The 19,032-nt window shown below is 34.4% G+C and overlaps 1 protein-coding gene across 1 annotated transcript; it reads right to left on the minus strand.

Annotated features, from left to right (window-relative positions):
* Window positions 1-5,336: 5,336 nt before the first annotated feature.
* On the minus strand, window positions 5,337-6,497 carry LOC122064717 (mitogen-activated protein kinase kinase 9-like). Its single transcript, XM_042628475.1, has one exon. The coding sequence runs from the start codon at window positions 6,463-6,465 to the stop codon at window positions 5,485-5,487; it is 981 nt and encodes a 326-aa protein (XP_042484409.1). The 5' UTR covers window positions 6,466-6,497; the 3' UTR covers window positions 5,337-5,484.
* Between the last annotated feature and the right edge of the window lie 12,535 nt (window positions 6,498-19,032).

Below are 19,032 nucleotides of genomic sequence, written 5' to 3' on the forward strand. Positions count from 1 at the left end.
TTGGGCCTAAGTTGAATTTTGAGAACCTAATATTGGGTTAGGGTTTTAAAAAACCCAGTCATGTTTCACACCCCATAGGGTAGACTATTATATGATCAAGTCTAAATCTAATCTACAAATAATAACTACTTAATAACTGTATGCAAACGCACATCTGGTGTAGTGTTATCATGGTACCCCCTAACAGTACTGACCATGGTTCGATTCCGTGGTGTGCTCTTTCTTTTTCCTTGCATGCTACAAGAAATAAAAGTGCGAAATGGATCGGATGTGTTCGGATCCAGATATTTCCTGATTGGATTAGATCCAGATTTTATTCTATATACCCTTTAATCAAATACGGATACCCTTAAACAAATTCGAATTTGGATTTTGACTATCCATTTACATCCCTAATCAAAAGATACCCTTTAATCATACCCTTAAGCAGATTTGAATTCGGATTTCGATAGATACATTATTATTCGATTTCACTATCAGTATAAACTATCTTTTCTTCTAAAATTGACACCCGTGTCTCAATTTAGTTGTTTCCCATTATAATGGATATTATGATTGATCCTTTTTGTATTTTTTTCCTGACTAATCTCGCAAGTCCATATCCAGGTCTGCCCATTCTAACCCCACAACCGCATGAGTCGTGTCATACCAGGGTTGAATGAGAATTACACACCCTGTGTGAGTGGCCCAAGGTGTGCCTAATGAGAGTCGAACTTAAAACATCCGAGTTTCTAACTCGTACTAAGTTCATTGCTCACCAACTATGCTATCCCCTTTTTGTATCTTACAAATGCTTTTAATATTCCAATATAAGCCCTCATAAACAACATTTTTTCTTACTTTCAAGTTGTTACCCCACTTGTAGCAAGCACGATTAATTGTACTGCTTTCAGAAGACTTGTTTAGAAGTCAGGAGAAAAAGCATAATAAATTTTTTTTTTTACCAAATAAAACAAATTAATCAATTAAAATAATTTTTTTCTTTTGATAAATCAATTAAAATAAGTTGAGGAAAATTTCTTGTGACGTAGAAGACTTGCTTAAAAGTCAAAAAGAAAAAAATGCTTTTTTTTTTAAATATAACAAATTGATCAATTAAAATAAGTTGAGGAAAATTTCTTGCAACCTAGAAGACTTGTTTGGAAGTTAAAGGAATTGCAAATAAAACAAATTAATCAATTAAAATAAGATGAGGAAAATTTCTTACGACCTAGAAGATTTGTTTGGAAGTCAAGAAAATAAAAGAAAAAACATATTAAGACAAAAATCATAATGAGGCAATGATTGGTTTATGTGTCTATATCTCTAGTAAAATTCAATATTTAAAAAAAAAAAAAAAAAAAAAAAAAAAACTTAGTATGCTAGTGGCTTACCCAAATTTGTATTTATCTCTCTCTTCCTCCCCTTGGAAAAGTCTCCTATATATGCCCCTCCCATCTCAGACCTCAAATTTTTTGAACCACTAGCTCTCGAAAAGCCGACGGCATATCTATCCTCACTTTTTATTATTCATTACTTTTCTTTAATAGCAGAAAAATTGACATAAGAACGAAGAATAAGAAGCAAAGTAAATATAGAAATTAGAAACCACGCAAGAAAACCTAAGCTTCAAAGCATCAAAGACAATCAAATGCTTCTCAAAGTTTAAAAAAAAAAAAAATGGCATTTACTTGGAAACGAAGAAAGCTAATGAGAAAATTATTTTCTTATATTTAATAATAATAATAATAATAGTGAGCTTGATTTCCATGTCACCATAGTATCAACTTACAAAAAATTTTCATAAATTAAAATATTATAAAAACACGTATCCCTTGTTTCAATAACCACTTGAAGTTTATAATATCAGTTTCCAACATATGTAAACAGGTGTGAATAAGATTGTGTTGCATCTCAATGCCCGACAAAGTGACCTCACTTGCGACATAGATATTTAGATTGTGTCTAAGTTTCAAAAGATATGCTCCACTATTTCCTACTCAAATGTTAAGTTTGAGTTTGTAGTTATTATTTGATATATTAAAATAAAAATAAAAAATATTTATTCATTTGATTGTCCTAGTGTACGTCAAGATATATGCTTGGCCTAAAGTCTAGGGGTATCAATCCGTCGGTTTGAATCGGTTTCAATGTGTGGACTGAGGGAATTGAAAACTAAATCGATAAGAAAAGGTTCGATTTGATCTGATTTTGAATGTGGTTTTTATTAGTTTGATATTAGGTTCGGTCTGATTTGAATTCGGTTTATTCTATATATATATATATATATATACACAGAGACATGGGAACGGGGAAATCTTTTTTTATTTTTATTTTTTATATATGATTTTTCAGGTTGGTATCAGTTTTAATTCGATATGGGTTCGGATTTGGTCCAATTTTCATGTTCTCAACAGTTTTTGGTCTATTGCAGTTTGGTTTCAGCAAATTTCACAATACCCCAATTTGAAGCCGATCCAATAACAGCCTTGATTTGGTTCAAATTAGTCTCGGTTAGGTCAATCCGGTTTCACCGGTTCAGTTCACATTTTGACGCCCCTAGCCTGAACCTACCCGGCCAGTTATGTGGAAAGAGATAAGGGATGTTAAAATCTAAATTCAAACTGGTTGGACCGATTGAAACCTGGTGCAACAATCAGACTAGACCAAAACTGAACACTCACCTGTTAGGATTTGGGTTCTTGGAAACTAGTGAATTAAAACCGAAACCGACTAGATAAAAAATCATTTAGTTCTTAAGCTTTCCTTTGCTCCTTACCATAGGTGGAAGGGGTTGAAATCGTCTGCAATTTCGATCTTGTACAATTCCGTGCAATACCACCTTCAGACGGTGGCACGTGTATTGATACCAATACAATGGCCCAGATCTGGTACAATTAATAAAACATTAAATCAGTGAAAAGACATTTAAATCAGATCTGGGCCATTGTATTGGTACCAATACACGTGTCACCGCCTGAAAATGATATTGCACGGAATTGTACGAGATTGGAATTGCAGACGATTTTTTTCCAGTTGGAAGAAGTATGAAATATCCTTAAAGTTGAGAAATAGTAGTTGGTGGAATAGGCTTTTCTCTTCCTCTTCGACAGTAGAATCAAATTCTTCGTCCAGATTGAAGATTGGACAAAAACGATGAAAATTTAACACTTGACTATTTGCCACTTGATAGTACATAGGTTATAGTCCATGTAATAAAGGATCTTACATACATCTCAATGGCTAAATGAACAAAACCCTATGTATATATAATCAAACTGAACCATTACCAAATATCATTCTCACCTGAACTGTTTCATCTTTAATTTAGAATCGTACATGCAAAAACTGATTTGAACCGATGGAATCCAGGCCATTCTAACCAATTGACGCCTTTAGGTGGAGGTAAGCATGCTTGAAGTACTCTACTTAATTATTATAGTACAAGTTTGAGAGGCTTGCTTATAAATGAAAAGGGCGCTCCCGCGACAAGACACATTAGAGAGTGGAGGCAAAGGTAGGAACAATAACAAGGTGTCTTTTCATAACCCACCCGCACTTCCCAATGTGTCTGAGCGTGGGTTGAAAATGGGCAAAGTTCTTTTTGTCAAATATAAAATAAAAATTTTACTTATTAAAAAAAAAAAAAAAAAAAAAACCTCAAATTGGCACATTTTTAATGAACATAAGGGCTCACTAATTGCAATCATGATGGAGTAGTTTTTTTACTATAAACAGCATTAAAGATGCTTGCTTAACATGAAAACTGTCATTAAGCAATTCTCAAACATAAATCCTTAATTAAATAATGAGGTTTCCAAAATTGTCGTCTAATGAATACAATAATATACCTTTATTGACATTTTAACTTTCCATGTCTAGCAACAAGGACAAAGGGTTCAAGACTTCACATCCTTATGTCGGGTCTAATCACTAAATCAAGAAAAGATTACAATATAATGTTTGGTTTAATCCCCACCACTTCAATTAACCTAACCCTATAGGCCAATCTCACATTTCACCATAATTACAAGCAACTTGTCTTTAGAATGTGATGTGTACTCACGTTCATGCTTCTTTCTTAGAGGTTGATATGTTGCCTTCCCTTGTGAACTTATCCTCAACCTCATTGTCACACCACTAGTTTTTTTCAAAACCTTATCTACATAATTAATTGCCAACTTGAGAAAAGCTGGGATTAAACGACCCTACTATATTAACTTCAATTAAAACTAACTTGGATTTAGCCAATCAAAACCGATCTTAGCATGCAAAAACATTCTCCCCAGTGAGTGCAGTAATGCAGTGAGCATCGAATGGCCGAGTGGACATTGGAACGTTAATCCGAATGCTCTCAACCATCCGATGCTCACTGCATCACTACACTCATTGCAGAGAACAACCACTCTCTTAATATAGAGACCTTCTATTTAGAGTAATAAAAAAATGGTGCTCCATGTTACTGATCATAACCCCGGATCAAAACTCTCATATGACAAGCAACAATTCCATAGGACAAATGAATGATAATGGGGCATACTAAGTAATGAGACAAGAATTTTCTTCATGCAAAGGGTGAGAGACAGATTCATATTTTGTCAGAGGAGAGAGAGTATCAATATCAACCCTATGGCTCTTTGTGGAACAAGCAACACATTATGTTAGAGCAAGTAGTACGTATGATTTGTTGTCTGTAGTCAGTTAAAAAATGCTATGTAAAATGTCAATGGAAAAGCAGGATATCAGCCAAGTGGACCCATGGTCCTGCCCAATCAGCCGATCCAGTCCGCTTGATTTGTTGACTTCTCTATAAGTTGAAAAATGATATGCAAAATGTCAACTAATAAGTCCAATCAGCCAATGAATATCCCTTGTTTAGGAATCTTCTTATAACTTCCCATCCTATCTTTGGGAATCTTCTTGTAACTTTCCATACTCAGAAACTAGGGTACTCCATACTTGGAAGATAGATGCAGTATAAAACAAAGCCCTGCTTCACACTAGATCACTTCATGGAAATTGCCCTTACTTGGGCAATGGAGCACGTGTCCCATTCACGATGAGTTCATCTAAATTGGATTTTGCATATATTAAATGTCAAAAATACCCCACCGTCAACTGACAATAGCGTGCGAGACAGCATTTTGCAACTAAGGTCCTTCCAGTCATTCACTTCTCTTGTACTCCAAGTTTTGAAAAATCCAGTCTCTCGGTCATTGGTCCAGTCGCCGGAAGAAGTCACGCCTCAAGTCATCGCCGCCGAACCACGACGGCACGACCAGCTCAGATTCAGGTGTATTTTTGAGCGTCGGATTAGGTTCCACCATCGTATTATACCAATCCCATGGTTAATAAAATTGGAATAAATTGAATTTTTATTCTGAAAAAGGAAATGAAACTGTACACCCTAATCCAGAAACCAGAAAAGATCCCCGCATAATATGTACAGGTATCGTCGCCGGAGATTCCCAAAATCGGCGACGATTAGGAGGATTTAATTTCTGATTAATTTTCAAATTCCTGATCTTTAGCAACAAAGGGGTGTGATAAAAGTTGCGAAACGGTCCATCTCTTAGTCGAATCCTTCTGCAGACAACAATTGATGAAGCTCCGAAACTCGTCTGAAGCATTTTCCGGCAAACTTGGTGGTTCTCCGAAACATATAGCACACATTAGCGTAGCCCAATCGGGTCTTTGCTCAGGACGCAAGAAGGGGAAGTGACCTAGGTAAAGCTCCATTAGCGTCAGCCCCAAACTCCAGATATCGGCGGCATAACCGTCGTAATTAGAACCATAGCTGTCTGGATTGAACCTCTCAGGGCTCATGTAAGCACAGGTACCCACATAAGAATCACAGGGTTCGAGCATCCGGCACATGATTCTGCTGACCCCGAAGTCTGCAATTTTGACTTCCATCTTCTGATTCACAAGCAGATTCGCGGGTTTGATGTCTCTGTGGACGATTTTCTGAGAGTGTAAGTAGTGAAGACCGTTGAGGACTTGTCGAGCAATGGTGGAGAGTGATGGTTCGGAGAGGGTTCCATGGGATTTGAGGAGAGTCTCGAGTGTACCGGCGTCCATGTATTCCATGACGATCGCAATATCGCCGGACGGTTTTTCAAAAATTCCGTGGCATCGGACGGTGTAGGGGGAGTCCGTACGGCGGAGGATCTGTATCTCACGGAAGATCTGACGGCGGACGGTAGTGTCGCAATCGGCGCGGACGACTTTTAGGGCGTAGATGGCGGAGGTGTGTTTGTGTCGAACTTCGTAGACTGTGCCGCCGTTACCGTGGCCGAGAACTTTGAGTTTCTCGAGGTCGGAGAGGCGGTCGACTTCTTGGGTGGAGGGGGCAGCGCCGGCGTTTATGGTGGCGTAGGAGTATGAAGTGAGCGGGAGTGGGAAGGGGAAAAAAGTACGGTAGTCGGTGGAGTCCCGCAAGGGGAGGCGGAGGTTGAGGTTACGGCGTCCTCTAACAAGTGCCATCAGGTGCTGGTGGTGACTGGCAAGTGAGGGGTGGAAGCTTTTCCAGGAAGGAAGGAAGGTGGGATGAGGCGTTTATATAGGCGAGGGTTCTAGCGGATGGATTGAAAACGTGTCCCGAGACAATACATTCCCCAATTGCAGGTGAATTCTAGGAGTACAAAATTATGGGATTTTTTTTCTTTCTAAATATAACAAAAAATATATGGGTTTTTTTTTTTAAAATACTCAAAAGAATAAAAAAATTAAAAGGGTTAAGGCTTTCTGACTTTTTGTTTTTGGAAGATCTGAAGTCTGAACTTTGAACTAAATCAACGAGAAACGCATTAATGAAGTACAATAAAATGGTAATATATATTATTGAAGAATAACTTTGTCATTTTCATATGAAGAGGAAAGAGATTAAGACAAATAAAAAAAAAAAAATTTATCTTCATTATCAAATGAGAGATTCTTGTCTTTGTTGCCATTAGATGTAACTCAAAATATCAATGATAAAAGCGTTACAATGGTAAAAATAACATTTTAGTAACACTCTTTTTTATCTCTCTTTTCATCAAAATAATGACATCAATTAATGAGGATGATTTTCCTTCAACCACGAAATTTCTTGAGAGAGGCATTCAGACAGGTGCTAATTAGAGCGTATTGGAGATATGCATAGCATTGGTTTATTAAGCTTCTTTCTCCTCTCCTTCTTAGTGTTTAGATTTTTGGATTGGTGATGTTTTGTGTGTAAGAAAACATTCTCATGCATGCATACACATACATGGATCGGTGATGCATACCCTTTTGTGTGTAAGAAAATTTTCTCATGCGTGTATACATATAGTCTCTCTCTCTCTCTCTCTCTCTCTCTCTCTCTCATCAAATAATGACTTCAATTAATGGGGATAGTTTTCCTTCAACCACGGATTCCCTTGGGTGAGGTGTTTGGTGACGTTGAGAGTGTATAGAGAAGACTTGGGGGTATTATCAACTTTGGAGAATAGGAGTTTTAATGACCCAAGATAGGTGCTGAATCCTACACTTCAGTTGTATGAAAACTTTATCTTTAATTAGTTATACAAAAAGGAGAAGCATTTATTAAATATACTAAACTGCGGTTGCGTTGCTCCTCTTCGGCACCAAAGCATCATAAGCATATAGGGTTATTAACACTAGTATGTGTGTTTCTTGTTCATTTTAACTGTAACGTTAAATTCTAACCATTTGGTAACAACTATATTTGCGAGTTTTGGACATGTGACCACATGTAGTTGTACATCTTAATCGTTACGCCACAGGTTCGCACACTTTTAAATACTCTATTATCCATCCAAAATTTTAAATGCTCTATGACATTTAGCATAAATGGAGAAAGCCATAATTTATTTGGTATTTGTTGAGATAAATGACTTTCCCATTTGATTGGGTGGTTCTTAAAAAAAATGTCAAGGTGGTCAAGTGACATGAAAGACATGACCAATTCTTTTTTCTAGTGCCAGAGCAAGACCATTTCCTCTCTACTTCCTTCAACTTTAAGTAATAAAATAGGGACTAGGAGATATGGGCACACACATTTTTTTTCCTTTCTTCTATTGTAAGATTGCGAAGGTAGAGAGAGATTTATGCTTTGCCTACGTATATTGGCATCTCTTATTCTAAGCCAATAAATGCATGAAAGGAAATGCCCCAAGATTTGTATACAAGATGTCCATGTATTCAGGAAGAGAGAGAGAGAGAGAGAGAGAGTGAGTGAGTCAAAGGACATATACCACTGCCAATGCGTTTATTATTTTCCTTTCATCCACCACTAGAAGGTAGAGGCATAAAACTAAAGTATGCTATGCGTCCTCAAACCATTCGATGTTCAAACATGCATGGTAGCTCAAATTAAATAGTCATTATACTTAAAAAGGCTATAGGATGGTTGTCTTAGAAAAAAAAAATTCTAAATTGAAATAACAAAATATAATGGGAGAAAGTTCTTTGAACAAGCAGTATACTCTTTATCCTTCATTTTTTATTTTAATCTTCATTTTTGTTATATAAAAAAAAATTAGTATAATAATAAATGTGAAAAGACATAGCATGCGCCTTAGGCTTTGAGAGCTGTATTACTATGGGCTCAACTATTGGGATTTGCACAAGGGTGGCACATGCTTTCTTTTTTCTGAATTAATAGAAACTTCCTATATTATCTTTGTTGCCATAGTGCATCCATTTTTAACTAATTGGAAGAGTATAAAAACTTCTCAACACCTCAATGTCATGCATCCTTAAACCATTCGATGTTCAAACATGCATAGTAGCCCAAATTAAATAGTCCATTATACTTAAAAAAGGCTATGGGATGGTTGTCGGGTAAAAAAAATTCTAAATTAAAATAACAAAACGTAAGGGGAGAAGGTTCTTTGAACAAGCATGATACTCTCTATCCTTCATATTAATTTTTTAATCATCATTTTTTTGTTATTTAAAAAAAAAATTTGTATAATAATAAATGTGAAAAAACATAGCATACACCTTAGGCTTAGAGAGCTTCTACCCAAATATAAGATAGGGGGAGAATTTCCCTGCCCGTGTAAAATGGAATCTGCACACAACACCTACGAGCATGTGAAGAATGATATAATTATATAGGGTCTACATGAGACCCACATTGTCGGAATAGGAGAGAGAGTGTTACTATGGGTTGTACTATTGGGATTTGCACAAGGGTGGCACATGTTTTCTTTTTGTAATAGAAACTTCCTATAGTATCCTTGTTGCCATAGTCCATCCTTTTTTTTTTTACCAATTGGAAGAGTATAGAAACTTCTTATAATATCATTGCTGCCATAGTGCACCATTTTTTAACCAATTGGAAGATTGTACTCGGGCAAAAAAATGTTGATGACGAAGGTTACCCCTTGGAACAACATGTCAAATTTTAAGTTCCATTTCCTTGTATAACACGAGCAGCTAGAACTCCTAGACATTTGCTTTTAGAGAAAGTTGCCCTTCATGGTGTGAGAAGGCTCATCACACCATCCTAGGGTTTGCGAACCTTTATTTGATTTTAGTACTTCTCCCTAAATGCCCTCGCAATAACCTCCTGCACCCATCTAAAGCCCCGCGAAGAATGGGAATCCATTCACAAGTGGTGTAGGAAAACTCAATCATTTATTTTTTATGGTTAAAATGAAGTTCTTTCACATTTCCCAACCTAAATTCAACCAATTTTCATACTTTCATAAACTTATAAGTGATAATGTAAATAGTATGTCTACAAATTTTTAATTTGACACATTTATTGTAAGAAAGGAAAAAAAGAAAGCTGCTCGATCCTTGACACAGGAGTACATGAAATTACTATGCCCACCCTCTGTGAAATGAAAAATTCCATTCATGTTGATGCCCCTTATTGGTTCCCATGCTGGTGCAAGGACAATGCGACCCAATAATGATATCTTCTAAAGAACTAATATTGAAATTGAATCAAATTGACACCGTTATGAGCTTATTGGATCATGTTTCGGGGTGAGATTTTCTGAGATCGAAACCAAATTGGACCACATTGAAACAATAGGACACCAAACCAAACTTAAAAAAATCAGACAAAAATTGCTATAACCAATAAAAAACCGATACCAACCCAAAACCCAAAATTCACACACACACAAAAGAAAAAAAAAATTCTTTAATAGTTAAGCCCATGGAGAGTTGAATTCATAAGCGCTTTGCATTGAGGTGTTGATCTTTGCGAACTGAACAACCCTTTTCAGTTAAAATAGTGGATTTGTAATAGAACCTGGCATGAATCAAGCACAACATAAAAACACATTTTTTTTCATACTTTTGAAGACAGTTACATGGAAAACCAAAGCAAATCAAGATCAAAGTGATAAGAAAACTAGAAATCAAATCAAAATCAAATCGAAATTGTTGCATCTTAAAAGATTTATGTTTTGATTTCATTCATTCCCATATAAAATCAATAAAACTAAATCAAAATCAACCTAAACCAACCGATTGACAACCCTAGCTAGATGAATTAGAGAAAGAACCAAAAGTTTAAACAATCCATCTAGAATTAGGGAAGATAGCTTCTCTGAGCAATGGAAAGTTGTGGCAATTTATTGAAAGAGCTAAACTTGCAAGGATGTGACGGACGGCGGTCGTGAGGAATGACGTCAATTTGCAAGCCCAGATGAGCCGTAGGAGACGGCTGATTGGTGGTGGACTCATTAGCACATCGTTGTCATAAAAAAGGCCGAAGTCCTAATCATTTAATTAATTAAAGATTAATTAAGTCAAAATTCGAATTAAGGTCTTGGACCTTTTCATCCAGGTGATTCTTCGTCTTGTCTTCCTTGGAGTCTGCCCCAAGGCTTGTAATGGGTGGTGGGATACTAGTAACAACTGTGGATCCCAACCTTTGCGTCATCTCTTACCTATGTATATAACAAAAACAGCGTATTAAGTGCACCAGCTTCTTCCCATTGGAGAGGGTCATAATGGTTACCCGTACTTTAAGGAATTCGAAATCATTAGTTAGGTCTCAATGGAGCAACCTTCTCCTTATGTTGAGATCCACCCTAAATCTTGTATCCATGAGCTTATATCAAATATATTTCAGAATAATTTACTAAGGTTGCGTTTGGTAATATTTCAAAAAAATGTTTCTGAATTTTTTTTATTCCCATAAAACGAAAAAAATGGAATAAAGCCTTTGGTGCATTTTATGGTGTGTTTTTTCTTTCTTTTTTTTTTAACAAAAAGTGAAAAAAAAAAAACCGCTCGAAACGTGGATTGACGGAACGACAAAAGGTAGTTCCGTCGTTCCCGTTTCACTCAAAAGAAAAAAAAATGGCATTTTGACACAGAAACTGAAATTTACGTTTTTCAAAGGAAACATCGTTTTTGTTCCAGAAACGTTACCAAACACAGACTAAGTAAAAAATTAAAATATACTAAAAAGAAACTTTTTGTATGTATATGTAAATTTTATGCACATAAATTCTTATGCACACAAATTCTTATACGAATTTATGCTTAGAATGTATATTATTACATGGTATTTTTCTTATTCTCAAAGTTTCTACCATGAGTTAACGTAGTCAAAGATATAGCCTAATTTGTATGTGTGAGAAAGAAACTACATGTCACACCGAAGATTATCCTGGAAAAACGTATTATTTATATGGGTACATATATATTCAAAATAGGAGAGAAAAAAATCCTATGTAAAAGGAAAATTACACTCTAACATCGTGGGAAAACTTTTTCCATTTTTTTTTTTTTTTTTAGTCTCCATATTTTATGGGTTTTCCATTTGTCGTGTTTACATAAAGCAGTGATCCACTTGTGAGATCAGTAATGTCTATAAAATTAAAATCCATCCATAAAATGCAAAATATTATTTTTATGGATGTGAGGGTTTCCTCTATGGTACCCTTTTTATGTCACCTAAAAGGACGATGTGATAGTGTGATTTTATATTCACAATTAATCTCATAAATTTTCATGTATTAACATTTTTCTTTAAGAGTACATTTCCTCCGACCTCGCATGTAGTTTCGGGCGAAGGGGAGGATTAGGAAAGACAACCCCATCTAATAGGGCATGTTTAGGACAATTCCTAAGAGGCAAGCTACAGTGTTTTAAGTCGGATATGTACAATTTTGACTTTGAGTTGATATTTTGGGAGTCTTTTACCCTTTTTTTTTTCTTTAAACAAAAGAAAATACAGATATGTACCCTTGCATTTGTAGCTACTTTTTTTTTTTTTTAATGTTTTATTATTTTAATTAATTTTCAAAGATTAATATTTTCAAAATCTATTTATAAACAAGGGCAATTGAATTTTACCGGCCCATAAAATTTGGGCATCATACAATATACCTGGTGGCAAATAATAAGGCCATGAAGGAAGGCCTTTCTAAATGTGTTTGTAAAAAGTCCAATGCTTAACTTTTATATTTTTAGAATGCATGAAATATTAAAACCTTCCTTGTAGCCTTTCCTTTTCTTAAAACATTATAGAGATTAAAATTATAAATGGAGATGAATATCTCTAGACGTAACAGTGAAAGAATTACAGATACCTTCAAGAATAAGCTTTATTATATTCTTATATATGATTATTTGTTGGATCTATCTAGGTGTTACTATGCCTAGTGAAATATTATGTTTCACTATTTATCACTTGACAATACATGAGTTAGGTCATGTGAAAGAAGATCCCACATATATTTCAATGGCCAAATTTAGCCCATAATAAGTAAGGAAAGTTGCTCAAACTTTGATTCAAAGTTTAGTAAAATTATCAAAATGGCACCAAATGGAGATAAATATAAAATTCAAAATGACATATTTTGTATTTCTTTTAACTATTTTCTCCACTCATTTTAAACTGAAATTGTAGCAATGAGATGTTTTCATGGTCCTCTATCACATAAACTAATCCACATACTAATATATCGCAAACAATGAAGAAGCGTTACTTCACTAGACATAAAGACGGTAAAGAAAACCTTTATTTAATTGTTAAGTAGTACGCCAGGCAAAATACACCAGTGATTCTCAATTCGGCTGTTACCGTAAGTGTTTTCTTGGCTACTTTATGTTCTTTAACAACAAAATTTCTATTTAGAGTTAAAAGAAAGGATTAATATTTAGATGGTTTAACATGCATAGAAATAAAATAGATGGTTGAAATGATTTCTTTATGGGAATTGGCAAAAGAAATGTTGAGAGCACCTTAATTTATATCTTTTTATCATATCCCATGATCTTACCTATAAAATATATTAGGTTATAATTAAAATTCGGTTCATGAGTTCAACTTTTCTTGGGGCCTACCTATAGAAAAAGCCAGTTCATATGCTCCATATCTTCCTAATTCAAAGTATTACAACATTAAAATCTAACCAATAGACCAATTTATACTCACAAGTTCACAACAAATGATCAGGGGTAATCAAAAAAAGAAAAAGAAAAAAGAAAAAAAAGGAAAATATAGGATTTATATCAAATTTCATATCCAAATTCAGTTATAGATCCAAATTCTAATTTGCCAATTGTAAACTCTGTTTAGACTTAAACTTGTAAAGTAAGAAAGGGACTGTAGGTCAACCTGTGTATTTAAGTCTATCCAACTTTCGGTATGACAGATATAGATTGCAAAGTCAAGAATTTTCCTAAACCCACTAGACTGGCAAACAATTCCACAACCAATATTAGATAATGAGGATATTTTATCAAGCAAAATTACTCAATTATGTTTTGGATAAATGGAGAAAGTTATGGTGGTCTCAGCTTTTACCACTATGCAATTAGCAATCAAGATTATCAAAAGCACTTACACTTTGGAATGGTAGAATTGGTTAATGCATAGTTTATATATCTTAGCATATCAAATGTGACAAGCAGCTAGGTAGTTGGGTTCTAGCATAAGTCTAGAGAAGGTTGCTGGTTCGACCCTTTTACCTTCAACTTTCTTTAAGAAATAGTAGTAGTAGTTGTAATATTGCAGTAAATGTCGCCCATTGGACACCTTGCTGGCTTCCTTTGCCGATCTCAATGTGGTCCTTTAGTGGGTCTTGCCTGGCCTAGTAGCCCTTGAACTAGCACCTCCCTATCAAAAAAAAAAAAGCCATATGTGACATTAGTTGAGATGAAGATTTGTAGAAGTAATAGCAATAAAACTAGTTGGTGCATCATGCATATCCCTTATAAGTATACTAACTACAATCATTGTAATTTTGTTTTTCTTTTTTTCCTTTCTTCTCAATAAAATTTTTGAACTTTTAACAAAAAAAAAATATCAGAAATTAAAACAGTTAAATTACACTCCACATTGAGAAAAACCAAGATGTGATATACTGTAGCCTAACCTAAAGGTTGCTTATGAAGAGCAGAACAATGTTCCTTAAGTAGGTTTGCCTCCATGTGTAATAAATAAATCCAATTGAAATACATGTGTTCAACTAAGTTAAAAAAAAAACCTAAAAATCATTTTCTATGAGACTAAAAGCATAGACAGCTCTTTGCTGGACAAAAAGGAACCTAATGAACAGCAGTCCCACTCTCCCACTTGGGAATCTTGTCAATTTAGCACTAATTACTAATTAGAGCATGAGAATGGCGTGGATAATTATATGTGGAGTCCTTTAAATTTCTAACAATGCTGCCGTGGAAAATTCTTTGTACACCTAATCTCGAGATATAATTATATGTATTTTCTTGTGTTATACAATATAAATATTTTTCACATGAACTCAACTTCTTTGTCTTTTGTACCTAAACACAAATCCACACCAACCTTATTAAGTTTTGAGTGTAAGTTCAATGCACTCATATTGTGGGAACCGTCCCCAGATGATATAGGAAAATTAGCCACCATTCAATACATTCCCCAATTGTAGGTGAATTCTAGTAGTACATAATTATGGGATTTTTTTTCTTCTAAAAATAACAAAAATTATGTGGGGTTTTTTTTTTTTTTCTTCTAAAAATAAGAATAACTCAAAAGAATAAAAAAATTAAAAGGGATAAGGCTATCTGAACTTTTTATTTATTTATTTATTTTTTTGGATGGAAGATCTGAAGTCTGAACTTTGAACTAAATCAATGAAAAACACGTTAATGAGGTACGATAAAATGGTAATATATATTATTGAAGAATGACTTGGTCATTTCATATGAAGAAGAAAGAGATTAAGACATATAAATGTTAAAAAAAAAAAGTATATCTTTATTATCAAAGAAGAGATTCTTGTCTTTGTTGCCATTAGATGTAACTCAAAACATCAATGATAAAAGTGTTGGTTACAATGGTAAAAGTAACATTTTGGTAATACTCCTTTTTCTCTCTCTTTTCATCAAAATAATGACGTCAATTAATAGGGATGATTTTCCTTCAACCACTGAAATTTCTTGAGAGAAGCATTCAGACGATGCTAATTAGAAAGTATTGAAGATATGCATAGCATAGGTTTATTGAGCTTCTTTCTCCTCTCCTTCTTAGTGTCTAGATTTTTGGATTGGTGATGTTTTGTGTGCAAGAAAACATTCTCATGCATTCATACACATACAAACTTTAGTTTTTTGGATCGGTGATGCATACCCTTTAGTGTGTAAGAAAATTTTCTCATGCATGCAAACACGTACTCTCTCTCTCTCTCTCTCTCTCTCTCTCTCTCTCTCTCCTTTTCATCAAATAATGACTTTAATTAATGGGGATAGTTTTCCTTCAACCATGGATTCCTTTGGGTGAGGTGTATGGTGGTGTTGAAAGGGTATCAAAGAAGACTTAGGGGTATTATCAACTTTAAAGAATGGAAAAAAATCGTCTGCAATTCGTATCTGGTACAATTCCTTGAAATACCACCTTCAGGGGGTGACACGTGTATTAATACCAATGCAATGATCCAGATCTGGTACAACTAATAAAACCTTAAATCAATGAAGAGTCATTTAAATCAGGTCTGGACCATTGCATTGGTATCAATACACGTGTCACCCCCTGAAGGTGGTATTTCATGGAATTGTACCAGATCGGAATTGCAGACGATTTCAACCCTTAAAGAATAGGATTTTTAATGACCCTAGATAGGTGTTGAATCCTACACTTCAGTTGTACAACAACAACAACAAACATAACCTTATCCCAAGTGGAGTAGGCGCCAAAGAGAGTAAGACACCAAATAGGGTTGAACTCATAATCTCTAAACATTGAGGTGTTGATCTTTATCAAAAGAGCAACCCCTTTCGGGTAAAATGATGGATTTGTAATAGAACCTGACATGAATCAAGCACATCATTAAAACACATTTTCTTCATAATTTGAATACAGTTAAATGGAAAACCAAAAGCAAATCGATCTCAAAGTGATAAGAAAAATCGAAATCATCTAAATCAAACCGAAATTGTTTTATCTTAAAATAATTATGATTTGATTTCACTCATTCTCATATAAAACAATAAACTGAATCAAAATCAATCCAAACCAGCCGATTGACAAACCTTGCTAGATAGATTAGAGAAGGAACCAAAAGTTTAAACTATACATCCAGAATTAGGGAAGATAGCTTCTCTGAGCAATGTAAAGTTGTGGCAATTTATTGAAAGAGCTAAACTTGCGTAAGCAGTGATGTCCAAGGATGTGACGGACGACGGTCGTGAAAAATGACGTCAATTTGCAATTCCAGAAGAGCCATAGGAGACAGCTGATTGGTGGTGGACTCATTAGCACATCGCTGTCATAGAAAAGGCAGAAGTCCTAATCATTTAATTAATTAGAGATTAATTAAATCAAAATTCGAATTAAGATCACGGACCTTTTCATCCGAGTGATACTTCGTCTCGTCTTCCTTGGAGTCTACCCCAAGGCTTGTAAGGTGGGATACTAGTAACATCTGTGGATCCCAACCTTTGCGTCATCCCTTACCTATGTATATAAAAAGCGGCATACTTAGTGTAGAAGGTTCTCACCATTAGAGAGGGTCATAGTCGTGTGAGAAAACATTTTTTGCAGTGAGTGCAGTTATGCGGTGAGCATCAGATGATCAAGACCACCCCAAGATACGTGTCTAGATGCTCTTGATCATTCGATGTCCATTGCATGGCTGCACTCACTACAGAGAATAACCGTTCAATAATCATTACCCTCACTTCAAGAAATCTGAAATCATTAGCTAGGTCTCAATGGAGCAACCTTCTCGCTGTGTGGAGGTCCACCCTGGATCTTGTATCCATGACCTTATATCAAATATATTTGAGAATAATTTGCCATATAAAAAATTAAAATAAAAAAAAAACTTTTTTTGTATGTATTTGTAAATTTTATGCACATAAATTCTTATATCAATTAAAATTTTATGCACACAAATTCTCTTATACGAATTTATGCTTAGAATGTATATTATTACACGGTAAGTTTCTTATTCTCGAAGTTTCTATCATGAGTTAATATACTCAAAGATATAACCTGATTTGTATATGTGAGAAAGAATCTGCATGTCACACCAATGATTATCTCGAAAAAGCGTATCATTTATATGGATCTATAAATATATATATATATATATATTCAAAATAGGAGAGAAAAAAAAAATCTTATGTAAAAGGAAAATTACACTCAACTTCTTGGGAAAGCTTTTTCATATTTCTTTTAGTCTCCCTATTTTATGGGTTTTTAAACGTCAAACATTCCATCTGTCGTGTTTACGTAAAGCAGTGACCAACTTGTGAGATCAATAATGTCTATAAAATTAAAATCCATCCATAAATGCAACTTCTATGGTCCCCTTTTTATGTCACTACAAAGGATGATGTGATAGTGTCATTTTTTGTCCATAGTTAATCTCATAAATTTTCATGTATTGATATTTTTCTTTGAGAATATGTTTCCTCTGGCCTCGCATGCAGTTTTAGGCGAAGGGAGGATTGGGAAAAACAACCCCATCCAATAGGGGATGTTTAGGACAATTCCTAGGGGGCAAGCTACAGTGTTTAAGCCGGAGATGTACAATTTTGACTTTGAGTTGATATATTGGGAGTCTTTTACCCTTTTTTTTTTTTATAAACAAAAGAAAATACAGATATGTACCCTTGCATTTGTAGCTACCATTTGTTTTCAATTTTTTTAATGTTTTATTATTTTAATTAATTTTCAAAAGTTAATATTTTCAAAATTTATTTATAAGCAAAGGCAATTGAATTTTACCGGCCCATAAAATTTGGGCATCGTACAATCTACTTGGTGGCACATACTAAGGCCATGAAGGAAGGCCTTTCTAAATGTGTCTTCAAAATCTCTAAATTTGTATAAAAGTCCAATGCTTAACTTTTATATTTTTAGAATGCATGAAATATTAAAACCTTCCCCATAGCTATTCTTAAAACATTATAGAGGTTAAAATTATAAATGGAGATGAGTATCTCTAGACGTAGCCGTGAAAGAATTACAGATACCTTTAAGAATTCTAAACTTTATTACATTCTTACGATTATTCGATGGATCATTCTAGGTGTCATTATGCCTAGTGAAATATTATGATTCACTATTTATCACTTGACAGTGCATGGATCAGTTTATGTGGTAGAAGATCCCACATATATTTCAATGGTCAAATTTAGTCCATAATAAGTAAGAAAAATTGCTTAAACTTTGATTCAAAATTTAGTAAAATTACCAAAATACCATTAAATAAAGATGAACATAAATACAAAGTGACATCTTATATAATTTTAGCTATTTTCTCCACTCATTTTAAATTGAAATTGTACCAATGAAATGCTAACTAATCCATGTACTACCACATAGCAAATAGTGAAGAAATGTTTCTTCAATAGGCATAGTGATGGTAAAGAAAACCCTTATTTAATTTGTTGACTAGTATATTATAGACAAAGTATACTAAGCGAATCTTAATTCAGCTGTTATTATAAGTGTTTTCTTGATTACTTTATGTGCTTTAACAACAAAATTCCTATAACAAGAGTTACAAGATTAAATTATATGTTTGGAGGGTTCAACAGACATACAAATCAAATAGATGGTTAAGATGATTTCTTCCCAAATTTTTTTTTTTTTGGGGG

This window comes from Macadamia integrifolia, unplaced genomic scaffold, assembly GCF_013358625.1.
Source record: "Macadamia integrifolia cultivar HAES 741 unplaced genomic scaffold, SCU_Mint_v3 scaffold1727, whole genome shotgun sequence".
Classification (NCBI taxonomy): Eukaryota; Viridiplantae; Streptophyta; class Magnoliopsida; order Proteales; family Proteaceae; genus Macadamia; species Macadamia integrifolia.